The 14934-nt window shown below is 41.5% G+C and overlaps 1 protein-coding gene across 1 annotated transcript in view; it reads left to right on the top strand.

Annotated features, from left to right (window-relative positions):
* ARMC3 (armadillo repeat containing 3) overlaps nucleotides 1–14934 on the top strand; it is a 119803-nt gene that overhangs the window by 39889 nt on the left and 64980 nt on the right. The window contains exons 8-10 of the mRNA XM_013006787.2: nucleotides 6370–6553; nucleotides 13663–13815; nucleotides 13904–14009. Coding sequence (XP_012862241.1) covers nucleotides 6370–6553; nucleotides 13663–13815; nucleotides 13904–14009 — 443 coding nt within the window. The remainder of the gene's footprint in view (nucleotides 1–6369; nucleotides 6554–13662; nucleotides 13816–13903; nucleotides 14010–14934) is intronic.

The raw sequence follows: 14934 nt of genomic DNA, 5'->3' as shown, positions 1-14934 counted from the left end.
TCTCTGACTAAACAACTTTCAGGTGTGTGCAGGTTCAAACATATCTGTTCGTTTTGCTTTTCTACTTAAATATTATTTTGACCCGGAACACACTTGTATGTTTTCTTCCATTGCAACTGGGAAGATATTGCTTCCTCGCATCTGTTATTCCCAACAGGAATCCCGGTGCCCATCGGAGTCTAGTTGCTGTGCAAGTAAATGATTTCTCTCTCTATGGAACTTTCAATATTAGCTTTCCTGTCGGGTGTTTGGACAATGCACCAGGATGTGTACCCAGTTTTAGACCTTCTTAAAACTCCTGCCTGTCACACATTGGACCCTTTCCAATGGAAGGCTTTGGAATGTTTCCTTTTGATAATTTCTTCTTTGCTCATTGTAGAACGACTTGAATAAGGATGGTGGCACTTCTAAGTCGGCTCTCTAGGTCTTCTACTGTTCTGCATTCTTGAAGATTCCTTGGACAATATCTTCCCACTGCCTATATTATATTAAGGCTTTGTTCATTCTCTTATCTAGCCATCTACTGAACATTTTATTTTAATGACTATCTTTAATTTCTGAGATCTCTAGTTGATTCTTCCTTTGGGTGAAATAATAGCCCCGAGCCCCCCTAGGATATGTTATATTTATTTTTAACTGTTATCTTCTTGACTTGATTAAGCCTGTTGGGTTTACAGTAATATTTGCTGATTGTTGTCTGTCTGCTATCTTTGTGTTTGACAATTCCCATTTGTCTGTAGCTATAAGCCCACAGGGACTTGGCTCCAGTTGTTATGATCATGGAACAGGCTGCACTGTGCAGTGGGATGTGCCTGTAGCCTATCTGCTGCGGGCAGTCCCCATTCCTCTTGGCATCACTGGCTCTCTGACCCACTGTTGTACCTGCCGAGCCAGACAGTCACATTCTCCGGTCTTGCCCCCTGTTACCTTCTCTGCTATCCACTGCAGAGGAACGGGGAGGCAGGCAGGGCCAAGCCACTCTCTGCTTCCAGGCTGGTTCTCAAATATTCATCCTGATGACCACTTTGTGTTTCTACCTCCCCATTTGTCCACGGATCCTGTTCTTGCAACAACCACTGTCACTATCCCTACACTGGTCTCACCATAGATGTTTGTGCACATAGTTAGGATTGTGCTTTCTTCATCCGGCTAAATCTTTCTGCCTCCTCTTTTTTTAGGAAGACCTCCAAATTCAGAGTTCATTAATGGAACTCTCTGGTTTTCAGGACTTTTATAAATTAATGGGAGGGAACATTAACTTATTATTAAGCAATTCTACCCACATATTTCTCTACTGGTGGCGCTGTCAAATAAACATTGGACTGCTAGCTGCAAGGTTGGCAGTTCAAACCCATCAGCTTCTACCCAGGAGAACGGAGGGGCTGTGTTCTTCTTATTGTTAATAATAAATAATTTTATTGGGGACTTTTACAGCTCTTATAACAATCCACACATCAGTTGTATCAAACTCATCTGTACATATGTTACCATCATCATTTTCAAAACATATTCTTTCTGTTTGAGCCCTTGGTATCAGCTCCTCTTTTTCCCTCTCTCCCCCACCCTCCCACCCTCATGGACCCATGATAAATGATAAATTATTATTATTTTCGTATCTTACACTATCCCCTGTCACCCTTTGCTCAGGTTTCTGTTGTTCATCCGCCTGGGGAGGGGGCAGTGTTATATGCTGATCGTTGTAGTTGGTTCCCTGTTTCTCCCCTTTCTTCCCCCACTTTCCCCTACTCTCATGGTATTGCTACTCCCATTACTGTTCCTGAGGGGTTTATCTGTCCTGGATTCCGTGTGTCGAGAGCTCTTATCTGTACCAGTGTACATGCTCTGGTCTAGCCGGATTGGTAGTAGGTGGGGTGGGGGTTGGGGTAAGCCTTAAGAAACTAGAGGGATGTTGTGTGTTTCATCGGTGCTATACTGTACCCTGGCTGACTCCTTCCTTCCTTGTGACCCTTCTGCAAGGGAATGTCCAATTGTCCACAGATGGGCTTTGGGAATCCACTTTGACCCATATTATTTGCATCCATAGATTTGTTTGTTTTGAGTCTTCTGATGCCTAATACCTGATCCTGTCAATACCTCGTGATCACACAGGCTGGTGTGATTCTTCCATGTGGGCTTTGCTGCTTCCCTGCTAGATGGCCAGTTGTTTAACTTCAAGCCTTTAAGACTCCAGATGCTATATCTTTTCATCGCCAGGCACCATCAACTTTGGTCACCACATTTGCTTATGCACCATTTTGACTTTGGCGGTGGTGTCGGGAAGGTGAGCATCACAGAATGCCAGGTGATTAGAACAACCTGTTCTTATGTAGAGGGAGGACGTGAGGTGAGGCCCGATGTCCATCTGCTACCTTGATACTTAACATATAAATATATATACATAGATCTATATCCCTACCGTTATATATGAAAATATTTACATATGTGCATGCCTAGGCTTATACCTCTATAAATGTCTTTTGCCTCCTAATTCTTTCAGGGCTGTGTGTTCTGGTTCAGAGTAACAGCCTTGGAAACCCCGTAGAGTGTCCCTGTGAATCGACTCATTGGCAGAGAGTTGCTTGGTTTTTGTATCACTATTAATTTAGACCTTCTTTAATATTTTCAGAATATTTTTTATCTATCCGTATGTTGATGCCCCATATATTTTGTTACATTTGTTTCTTCATGCTCTTCATGTTTTGGAAATAAAATTATATTTTATTTTTCAATTGTTCATTGCTAGCATATAGAAATATAGCTAGCTTTTATATATTTAATTTTTATCCTGAGGTCTCACTAGACCTACTTATTACTTTTAGTAGCTTTTAATAGACCACTTAGGATTTTCTGAATATTAAGTATGATTTTAACTTCAGGTTTTTCAAGATGGTGAAATTGCCTCTTTTAAAAAGCCAGTTTTGTTGGCATATAACTCACGACCATACAATTCAATGGTTTAAATATATCTCAAAGGTTTGGACAATCATCACCACAGTTAGTTTTAGGACATTTTCTCATTGCCGTACCCATTAGTATTAGTGCCCCATTTGCCCCAACGTCCCCTGCCAATACTCTACGGAATTATTGATCTAGTTACTGTCTCTATTTTGGATTTCATATAAAGAAAATCATACCAAAAATCCCAACAATGACAACAAAAGAAAACACGGTGAGTCCCCAATTCAAAGGAGAGCAGACGATCATAGAAATGAGAACACATTTACAATAGGACAAAAGGGCGATGATAACATGTTAAATTTTAAACCAACTATATCTGCAGTAATGCACATTCTGATGCCCTGCCTGAGCAAAGACTAGTGAAATCCCCATTCAGTGGTCTGAGGAAATTCAGTGGAGGCTAATCTGTGTGGGAACCCTGCAAGTGGATTTTGGCCTTCTCAGTGTCATCCAGCTGGGTGCTGAGAATTTAAACTCTCATACAATTCTCTCCTCTGACCTTGGCTTTCATTATTTACGATCCTGGGACCCCCCGGGCTGGTGCGCTCTTTCCGTCTGAACGGAGGTGGCCCCTCACTCAAATGGCTGTTTGTTTTAAGAGAAGCCTTTAAGACTCCAGATGCTGTTCTTTCTCATAACTGGACAAGATTTGATTTTGACGTTTCCTTTTATTTCGAGTTTGCTAAAAAGTTTTTTTATTATGTGTGGGTGCTGAATTTCTAAGTGCCTTTTTCTGAGTCAGGTAGATGATGAAGTTCCCCCCACCCCTTTATTATTATGGACAATTTAATTGAATTTCAAAATTAAACCATTTTACATTCTTAGAAGAAAAATTAAACCAACGTACATTCTTGGAATGCGTTTTCATTTGCTCGTTTTCTATGTTGTTGCAGTCAATGTGCCAATACTTAAACATATGTGTCTGTGTTCATGAAGGATGTTAGTCTGTAGTTTTCTTTTATGTCTATATGAAGGTGGGGTGTTTCAAAAAGTTCATAGGAGCATTCCATTATCTTTCCTTTCTATTTTCTACAAACTTTTTGAAACCCCTTTTGTGTGGGTATCTGTGTGTTATTTTTGGATTTGGGTATCAGAGTCAAACAGTTGGGAGGATTAATTCCTTTTCTGTTTCCTGAAAGAGTTTGTGTAAGATTGATGTGATTTCATGCTTAAATGTCTGATAGAATTTGCCAGTGAAGCCACTCAGGCCCGGAATGTCACTGGTGACAAAGTGTTTAGTTGCACATTTAAAATAAGATAGAAGGTTATTTAGATATTCTATTTTTCTTGTGCTCATGTTCATTACTAGTATCTTTTTAAAAATCGGGTTGCCCATTACATTTAAAGTTATTAAACTAATTTGCTAGTTTAATATTGTTCATAATATTCCCTTGTCATGCTTTTTTGTGAGATTTTTAATAGTACCCTCAATATCAGTCTTATTATTGTTGATTTGTTTTTTGCCCCACTCAGCATACTATTTATCCCTGTAATAAATATTGTAAAGAACCAGCCTTTTGTTTTCATTTATTTTATCTATTGTTTCTTTCTAGCGCAGTGGTTCTCAGCCTTCCTAACGCCACGACCCTTTCATACAGTTCCTCATGTTGTGGTGACCCCCAACCATAGCATTATTTTTGTTGCTACTTCATCACTGTCATTTTGCTACTGTGATGAATCGTCATGTAAATATGTGATAGGCAGGATGTGTTTTCATTGTCACAAATTGGACACAATGAAAGCATAGTGAATCATCACAAAAATAATATGAAACTCTATATTGTGAAATATTTATTTCTAATGACAAGTAAATGAAATTTTGTCTTGAAGCCTGGGGTAGCATGGGTAACAGTCTCCACCCCAGTTACTTGTAGATGGGTGCACCTGCATGGGGTGGACTCACCTGGAGATGGATAGGGGAGCGGTGTCTTGGTTCCTAAGACCATGCGTTTCGATGTTCTTAGGCAACCCCTATGAAAGGGTTGTCTGACCCCCCAAAGGGGCCGCGACCCACGGGTTGAGAACCGTTGTTGTAGCTCATCAATTTCTCCTTACTTTATTGCCGTTGTTACCTTCCTTCTCATAACTTTGTCCTTGACTTGTTCTCCACCCTCCCCCTTAAGAAGAAAGCTACGGCCTTTGCTCTTTTCTACGACAGGTCTTTTAATTCACAAATTTCGCGCTGAGCACTACTTGAGCCGCATCCCACACATGTGGTCCTGCTGTCTTTCATTAACACCCAGGTCTCGTGTCTCTTGTTACTTCTTCTTTGGCCCATGGATTGTTTAGAAATGAATGGTTCCATTTCTGTGTATTTAATGTTTCATTCCTTGCAGTGGTTGATTTCTGATTGTATTCTATTGTAATTAGAAATCATTCTCTCTGCTCGATTCCAGTCTTTCGAAATCTAGTGAGACTCGTTTTATATTGTTGATGTTGGTCTGGAATAGAAAGGAGGTACAATCTGTTTTGAAGCTTAATGCTCTACACCTGTCAGGTAGGTTCCGTGGTTGCTAGTGTCATTGAAATCTTCTCTATACCTACTGGTTCTCTGTCTAGTTTGAAAAACTCAATTACTGAAAGAAAGGTGTTCTTTTTTCCCTCTATTGTCATGCAAGATTTTTCCCTTTCTCTCTGTTGTTTAGGTCTGGCCTCTTATAATCTGAAGCTGTATTACCAACCACATTTATAACCGTTATTCTCTTCCTGACATACTGAACCTTTTAATATTATGAAATGTTCTTCTAGCATAGCTTTTTCTTTCAAGGAGAGGAGATCTGCCTTTCTATTTCTACTTTCTTGCCTCCACCATAGTACCTGGGATCTGCCCCACTCAAGTTAGATTTAGTCGAGCCCCATACAGTTGAGTGCAGGTTATCCTCATCTGTAACTGCATCCCGTGGGTGTGGTTCTCTTGCCTCAGGGTTTCCCCCTTCACTTCCTCGCTGTTGAAGTAAGGATTCAGTTTTCTATTGCTCTGCAGACTTAAGGATATTCCTCAGGCAAGAGAGCTACACATTCATACCGCTTTTCCTTCTTGTTGCAGGTGCTGAAGAAAGCGCCTTCCTTTCTTTACCCTCTGATTTTGGATGTGGCCAGGGCCTCTGAAGAGTGCTTTAAAAATGTTTCCTCCAACTTTTATAACTGCTATTGGTAGACGTAAATGAACGAGTCTGCTCCATCGCCATTATTGGAAGTTTCCTTAAAAATGTGTTTTGTTTTCCAATCCATAAAACATTTGGGAGGAGGAAATGAGAATGCCAAGGAGATGGCTCAGGAGATGGATGCTATTTTGAGTAACAGAATGCTTGGTTCCCCCCAGCCTTTGTGACAAGCAAGTTAACTGCATTATGTTCCGACCGACACAAGTACAAACTGTCCTTTCTAAGTTATGTGTGCTTTTATTATTAGGAACTGAATGACCTTCATATTGAAGCGCTCGCAGTAGTAGCCAATTGCCTTGAAGATATGGATACTATTGTGATGATTCAACAGACAGGGGGTCTTAAAAAGCTCCTCACGTTCGCAGAAAACTCTTCAGTTCCTGACATCCAGAAGAATGCAGCAAGAGCAATCACTAAAGCAGCTTATGATCGTATGCCCTGGTTTTTAAATATGTATTATATTGTCTGCTTTGATCTCTCTCCAAAAGAACTCACTGCCATCAAGTTGATTCTGATGATGTCCATAGTGACCCTCTAGGACAGGGTAGAACTGCCCCTGTGTGTTAGTCTGGGTAGACTAAAGAGCCCATCAATTACTCTTTATATAAAGAGTAATTTATATAATATCCCAGTCCAGTCTAGATCAAGTCCATAAGTTCAACATAAGCCCGTATGTCTAATACTAGTCCATAAATTCCTCTTTAGACTGACTCAGTCATGCAATGCTGCCAAATGCAGGAAGATCACAGGCCAGTGAGTGGAAAGTCTTGTGGATCCAGTGTTGGTAGAATCATCTCAGTGCTGGCCGGGGTCTCCATGTGGCTCCTCCAGCTCCAGGGCTCTGTCTCCATCAGCATAGCTCCATCAGACTCTTTGTCAGTAGTGGCTCGCAGGGAGTCAGTGTATGTCCCACCTCCAGCGAGCTATTTATCTCCATGGCGTCTCCAAATGAGGTCATCAAGTGGCGACCTGATTGACAGGCTAAACTCCACCCCTTCACTCATAAGTCTCAAATTGACAACAGATTATGTAACTACCACAACCTGTGGCTTTCTGAGACCTGCACTTTTTACTGGAGTAGAACGCTTCCTCTTTCTCTCAAGGAGCTGCTGGTGTCTGGAAACGGCTGACCTTGTGGTTATCAGTCCAACACTATGCGGCCAGAGCTCCACTGTTGTCTACAGCACTATTCTCAAGTGGTTAGTCAAAAGCAGATACATAGCCTATTAATATATTAATATTAAAATATTATTAATGAATGCCATTCCTATTAGAGTCGTATTTACCTGCTTTTAACTAACCACTTGAGGATAGTGCCATGATTATTACTTAAACAAAACTCACTTTAATACCAGAGACTTAGAGACTGTTTTGTCAAGGATTTAATGTACTCATGAGGATTTAATTCTAATGCCGACTTTTAAAACAGTCATTCCTAAGCAGCCGTCAGCCCTTATGTCTCTTGAAAGTGGAATTAAGCAGCATTTAAGGAGCCTGGTTGGCAGGTTCTGTGCTGAGGTGCAGACCCACTCACTAGCTGCTCTACGGGGAAAAGATCAGGCTGCCCGCTCCTATAAAGAGTTCATCTTGGAAACCCTACACAGGGTCACTATGAATTGGAAATGACTCGATGGCAGTGGGTTTGGTTGGGAATTTTGTTGTTGTTGTTGTTTTGGGGTGTGTGTGTGTGTGTTATTTGTAATTCTGAAGCTGTTATTTAAATAAACCTCCATGTGAAATGCTATCATCACAGCAATTTTAAAGTCTCAGTTAAAAGTCAAGTATAAAGTCTAGTATAGTTTTGTTATAAAACAATGAGAAGCAATATGCTCATAGCATATGTATAGAATATTTTCATTTCGGTGATAAGCTATGTCAACAACAATTTATAAAATATTAGAGATTATTTATATCACAAGCACAAAAAAGGAAATGATAGTTTTAATTTATGTGTATTTTGGAATATCTTAGTTAATAAAAACTCTTGATTTTGTTTCTCCTCTTCTGATTCACTCCTCTTATAAATTATGGCAGCCTTTGCTATTTTAAATGATTTATATTATAAGCATATATGAGGAGTACCCAACCCCCCCAAAAAAACTGGACTTTTCCCCCAAAAAAGCTATCTATTTAAGTGTTTTTTGTTTTCTTTTTTAACAAAAACAACCTTATCACCTTCAAAGTACTCTCCATTACAATTAATACATTTGTCAATTCTGCTATTCCATTCTTGGAAACATTTTTCAAACTCATGTTTGGATGGTTGATAGCACCGCCCGCATTTTTTTGGTCACCTCTTCTACATCATTGTCCTCTCATGTCCCTCTTCATTAGTGGAAACAAAAAGAAGTCACAAGGAGTGAGGTCAGGTGAGTCAGGTGCGTGGGGCAAGAGAGGCATGCTGTTTTTTTGCCCAAAACTGGTGCACTGAGATAGCTGCGTGAGAAGGTACATTGTTGTGGTGGCAAACCAGTCCCCCATCTGCCACAAATCAGGTCTTTTTGTTGCACACAATTACACAATCTTTTCAGAACCTCTAATGAGAAAGCTTGATTAACAATCTGATCTGGTAGAGCAAAACTCCAAATGTACTACAAGTGGACATTTTCATCCATTTGGGAAGTTGACAGATGTCCAGAATTAGGTTTGTCATCAATTGACATTTCACCTTTTTTGAAATGAGAAAACCATTCATACACTTGTGTTTTTCCCATAGCATTGTCTTTGTAAGCTGTGTTCCACATCACAACAATTTCTTTGGCATTTTTCCCGAGTAGGAAACAAAATTTCACAGTTGCATACTGTTCTCTGAAATCGGCCATCACAAAAAAATGAGGTTCAAGTGAAACTGCTTTTACGAAAAAATTCACTGTGACCAGAGAAAGAGAGCCTTCCCAGGTGATGCCACTGGGTGCACTAACGCAGAGCAAGTTGCTCAATGCTTGCCTAGCAGGGAAAAATGTGAACTATGAAAGCTCCACCCAGCGGAACTTTCTACCATTTTGGGGGGTACCCTTTGTATACTCATACACCCGTGTATACATATGCCTAAGCATATATTATGGAAAACATTTTATTTTTCAATCAATACGAGATTTCTTTTAAGGCAAACCTGATTTCAGGAAGCAGACTTTTATGGTACAGAGTCCAGAGAGTAGGGTTTTATGACTTCCATTTATAAATGTGAAATATGAAGACAGACCCTGTAACTAAGACTTTTTAATCTTAGCCAAAGTTGGCTTGTGTAGGATTTTATCAAATATAATTTAGATGTTGTCATAGCTGGTCAGCTGTTTACCATCTGTCATTGTCCTTCATAGCTAACTGAGGTGTAAAGGCAAGACCCAAGCAGTGTCAAACCCAGAGGTTGTGCATATCGTAGCTTCTCTTTGGTCTAGTTGACTCGGTTGTTTTAGGTGTGTTCCAGGCCCTCTGGGAATAGTGAGTTCCATTAATTGGACTCATCGGGTGGTCAGTTTCATATGACAGAGTAGTGGACAGAGCGCTCGCCGTACAGAGTGCCTTGTATTCCAGTCCCAGCACTGCTAGGACTGATTACGTGAGTACGAATGAGCTACAGCCTCTTTGCACCCACTCCCCCCCTGAGGCGTCTTGAGTTCCTTTGAGAATCTGATAAAAGAGATATACACATGTGCATCATATTTTGCATATTTAAGTTCACGGGACTGCCTAGCATCCCATGTCCTCTGGATTCATGGATATCAAGTTACGACCTCTTGACCTTGTCTGGACCCCCCAACCCAAACCCACGGCTATCAAGCCCATTTTGATTCATAGAGATGCTACGTATACCTAAATCTTTGTGAGAGCAGCCAGCCCCATCTTTCTCCCACCGAGCGGCTTGTGAGGCTGAGCCAGCACGGGTGTGGTTCGCAGTCTAACACTTGCATGGTGGCACCACCAGGACCTCCATGGCCTAGAACAAAGCAAGCTAAAGCCCAAATAGCCTAGCTTGGCATTAAAGCCTCTTACATTTTCCACAACGCCATGGCCACTGGTTTTCAGATCAAGGTGATATGGTGTGAGGAAATGGACAGCTTATTTAAGGCACAATGAGCAACACTAGGTTAAAACATGAAAAACTACATTAGTAAAAGATCTCAAGGTCAGGAGAACCCAGTTATTCTATGCACACCCCCAAAGCAATGGATTGACGAGGATGCATAAAATAGGAAGCCTTGTATCATGTGGGTTGGGATGCAAAGTAGGTCAGCCGCCATGGCAAACAGCTGGGTAATTCTTCAAATATTTGAAAACGTGATTTCCATATAATTCTGAAACTCCATACCTCGGTGTGTACCCCAAATGATTGGACCCAGGGGCACGATCAGATAGTTGTACACCAATGTTCACTGCAGCACTATTCACGGTAGGTAAACCACAGAACCAGTCCAAACAGCCATCAGCAGATGAATGGACAAACACTTCGCAGTGTACAATGGAGTATCATTCTTCAGTCAAGAGCAATAAAGTACAGGCATATATATAACATGTATATATACACATGTAATATATATGTACATACATACTGCAACATAGGTGAATGATGTTTTGTTCTCGATGCAATCGTATGCTTTTTTTTATTTTTAGTGATAACCAAACAAATGCCACTTTAAAAAGATCTTACTCTGTTGGTAGCATAACTGATCTACTGCCTTTATGATTTGTGTGGCTAGAACATAATGACTTATTGGTGTAGCAATTCATTGAAGGCACTTGTTTAATATGTTCATTCATCTTGTAAATAGATTATTGCCACATTGCAGTCAGCACTTTCGCAGCTTGAAAAACACAACTGGATTTTGAGAACATTCTCAGAAGAGTTGAGAAACTAATTGCCCATAGCATTTATTTAAATTATTTTTAAAATCTTTCTAATAACTATATATATTCAATGACATACCCCAAACCCCCATACCTTTCCAAAGAATTCTCTTGACTGGTTTTCCTGATAGAACCCAGGCTAAGGTTGAGAGACATCAGAGAAGTTTCCATTATACATCAAAGTATTCATGTGAGAGACGAGACTCCAGAAAATGTTTCAGATACTACTAACTCAGTAAAAACTAAAATGACTACACATATTTTAAAACATTTTTGGAGCCATATATTTGAGGTGTAAATATTAACTGCAGCTCAGGAAACAAAATTTTAAAAAAACATTGCCTGAAATCTAATTTTAAGTGAGAGGAGCAAAGGATTAAAATGATAGGATTACAGGACGTGGTTCATGACTGGCTGAAGACAAAGGAACAGCAGGGTTATTAATTTACCCTGTGCCCTTTGTAGCCAGAGTTTGCACACATCAGCACAGCATGCGGGCAAAGGCCCAAAGCATCCGCACATACGGTGCTATCTGAATGTGATGCTGCTCCGTGAAAGAGAGTGGTGCTTCTGAGTTGGGGTTAAAGGTAAGCTCACTGCCATCCAATTGATTCCAACTCGATTCCAACTCATAACAACCGATCAACCGACTGGATAGGACAGGGTAGAACTGCCCTTGTGGGCTTCCCAGTCTCTAAATCCTTGCAGGAGCAGGAAATCACTCTGCCTCCTGAGGAGCCGCTGTTGGCTTTGAACTGCAGACCCGTCCATAGCCCACGACTTCAGCACAGCTTCTCCTCACAGCAAAGATGATGGTCCTATAGTCACTGTAAAATGTGAAATCTGTTGCTATAAATTTCTGAAAGATTTTTGGGAGGGAAGCAAACAAATTTAAAGAGGTCTAGCCAACGCATTAGTTCCACGTGGAGATGTTGAAATCTGAATCGTCAATGATGTGCAGATTTTTATTCTAATATGCTTCTTTTACATATTAGCATCACCAGAACACATACCACACATGCTTCTATTTTATGCAGATACATTGCTTTTACAAAGGACAGTTAATGAAGAATCAAGCCTATGACAAAAATATTTGAAAGAGCCGAAGGTATTTGGCTAGAAATTGCTTGTAAGCAGTTTCTTTCCAAGCTTAACCCTTTTTTATGGCATTAAACTAGGTTTGTCTTGAGGCACTTTTTTCTAGTTTATGGTTTTAATAAACCATAACTGATTCATCTAGAATTAACTAGACTTAACAAGAATATGCAAACTATGGAGCCTAATTTTCTCATTTACTTCAATGTAATATTTGATTTTGTATACTAATGAGATAGTCATTTATGAACAATCAAACTGGTAACTCAAGAGAGGAAAACATTGCTTAGGGATCAAAAAGAAAATTAAAATCATTTGGTTTCTAATTGAGTGTTTTATAGTAGGCAGAATATTGTTGTATAGACTTAGAGCCATACTTATTTTTTTAACCAAATAAAGAACACTATGCTAGGTTGTCGATATTAATTTTCAAGCAGAACAATTATTTTTAATTCCTTCTTGTGTTAATATGGGTTGACTAGACAAACAAATTCATAGACCCTCATACGTGTATAAGAAAGAGTTTTATGTAAAAGAGCAATTGTACATTGAGAAAGCCAGCCCAGTCCAGGTCAAGTCTCTGAGGGTGATATTAGCCCCTATGTCTGATACTAGTCCATAAATTCCTCTTCATACTCACGCAGCACCTGCAATGATGCTGAATACAGGAAGATCCCAGACCTGTGGGTAGAAAGTCTTGTGGACCCAGTGGTTGTGGAAGTATCTCCAGGGCTCTGGCTGCCATCGGTGTGGCTCCATGTGGCTTGTCCACAGGAAGGTGAAGCGGAGAGAGTGTGTGTCCCCCCTCCAGGGAGGAAGACAGGAGGACTCAGAATCCTCAGGAAAAGGCCATGCCCACACAGAGGCCTCATTGGCTGTGACCTGATTGACAGGCTAGACTCCACCCCTTTGCTCAAGTTGCTGGGAGATTGTGTAACTGCCACGCAGCCCTTTTAGTACACAGTGTAATTTGAGACGAAATAGGAGTGTGATTGGATAGGGTATAAAATTATAAATTCACCAAGGCCTTGGCTTCTACTTTCCTCCTCATTGTAACTTAGCCCTCCACTCTACTCTGACCCTGAGTGCCTGCATATCTGGCATCTTGCAAATTCTTCAAATGTTGGGTCTTTGTTTATAAAAATCATCATCAAATACATACACAGCCTTCCTTGGCCTTGAGTCTTAGTTTGGCCTTACTGCGCCTTTAGCTACCACGAGGACAAGGGCCAGGCACACAAGTGGCATTTCTGAAATGCTCGCCTGATCTTAAGCTTGCCTTTCTTAGACAATTGTCATCACCGAAGTTTGATATCAGATGAGCGTGTTCGGGCAGGGGTGGTGGGGAGGGGGCTGGCCATGGTTCTCGCTTTATTCGAACGCGTATCTGGGTGTCTGTTTTGTTGGGTTTAGATGCTTTGTGACTACCGCTAGTGAACAGTTATCAGGAATAACCCATGCACATTAGCATCATGCTTTTTACTCCTTCCTTCCTTCCTTCCTTCCTTCCTTCCTTCCTTCCTTCCTTCCTTCCTTCCTTCCTTCCTCCCTTTGGCAGCAGAATTCTGAATGTCTTGTTTCCCTTGTGTTTTATGGAAAGCTGAAAGCAGAAGGTTTTTTCATGAGCAAGAGGTGGAGAAGTGCCTGGTCACCCTGCTGGGTTCTGAAAACGAGGGGACAAAAATCGCCGCTTCGCAAGCCATCTCCGCAATGAGCGAGAATTCAAGCAGCAAAGATTTTTTCAATAATCAGGGTGAGCAGGCTGGGACCGGAATGTGTGGAGTCGCTTCGGTCCCCGGGCTCTGGGTTGGGAGTCACCGCGGGCCTGTGTCTCCCCGCAGGGATCCCGCAGTTGGTCCAGCTCCTGAAGAGCGACAACGAGGAGGTGCGGGAAGCAGCCGCTCTGGCCCTGGCGAACTTGACCACCAGCAATCCTGCCAACGCCAGGTGAGTGTGCAGACACCCGCCGACCCCCGATTTGTGATGGACAGCCCACCCTCCATGACAGGGTCCGTTCTTTTTCCTCTCCCAAGATGTTTTCGTTTTTAACAATGTTGGCTTGCAAGGTAGTCTCTGTTTCCTTTGAGCGGGTCTATCTTGAGATCCGGTGGCGTACTCCTGGGTGATGGCTGGGCGGCTAACGGCAAGCTGGGCAGTCAGAGCCGTCAAAGGTGGAGAGCCTTGCCGACGCAGAAGGCCAGTGCGCCTCGGTCCTGGAAGGCCGTTCTGAGTTAGAGTCGACTCCACCGCAGTGAGTTCGTCCTTCGGGGTTACTGGGGGTCCCTTAGCAAGAGGGAGGCATCAGAGAGAGAGCTTCACTGATGTGACCAAATCTTGTTTCCAGATTTGTTGGGGGGGGAACGTGGAGGCCTTTGATCCAAGCAACAGGCCATTTCTGGTGCAGTCGAGTACAAACGAAAACAGGACAGTGCTGGAAAGCACGAACGATAACTTTATTTAAAAACTCACCGCCACCGAGCTGATGCCCCTAAAGGACAGTGTAGAACTGAAGCCCTGGGGTTCTCTTTACAGAACAGAAAGCCCTGTGTTTCTCCCTGCAGGGACTACTGGTTCCAAACTGCTGCCCTTGCTGTTAGCAGCCCAACACATACCGGTTAAGCCACCACCAGAAAAATCTTTAAAAGCCCACGTTAAAAAAGGACACAACTTTTAGGTAGAGCTGGAAACATTTTCAAAAGCCAATTTGGAAAAGGGCATTTATAGAGGTCTAGATAAAGACATGTACATATGCAAATATATTTATATTTATATGAGGTTGGGGAAATAGATCTATGAGCCTATATTTACAGGTTTAGTATTAAGGTAGCAGAAGGACATTGGGCCTCCACTCAAGTACTCCCTCAATGCAAGA

This window comes from Echinops telfairi, unplaced genomic scaffold (assembly GCF_000313985.2).
Source record: "Echinops telfairi isolate 266 unplaced genomic scaffold, ASM31398v2 ScPeMD7_7461;HRSCAF=8499, whole genome shotgun sequence".
NCBI lineage: Eukaryota > Metazoa > Chordata > Mammalia > Afrosoricida > Tenrecidae > Echinops > Echinops telfairi.
This window is presented reverse-complemented; position numbering and strand designations above follow the sequence as displayed.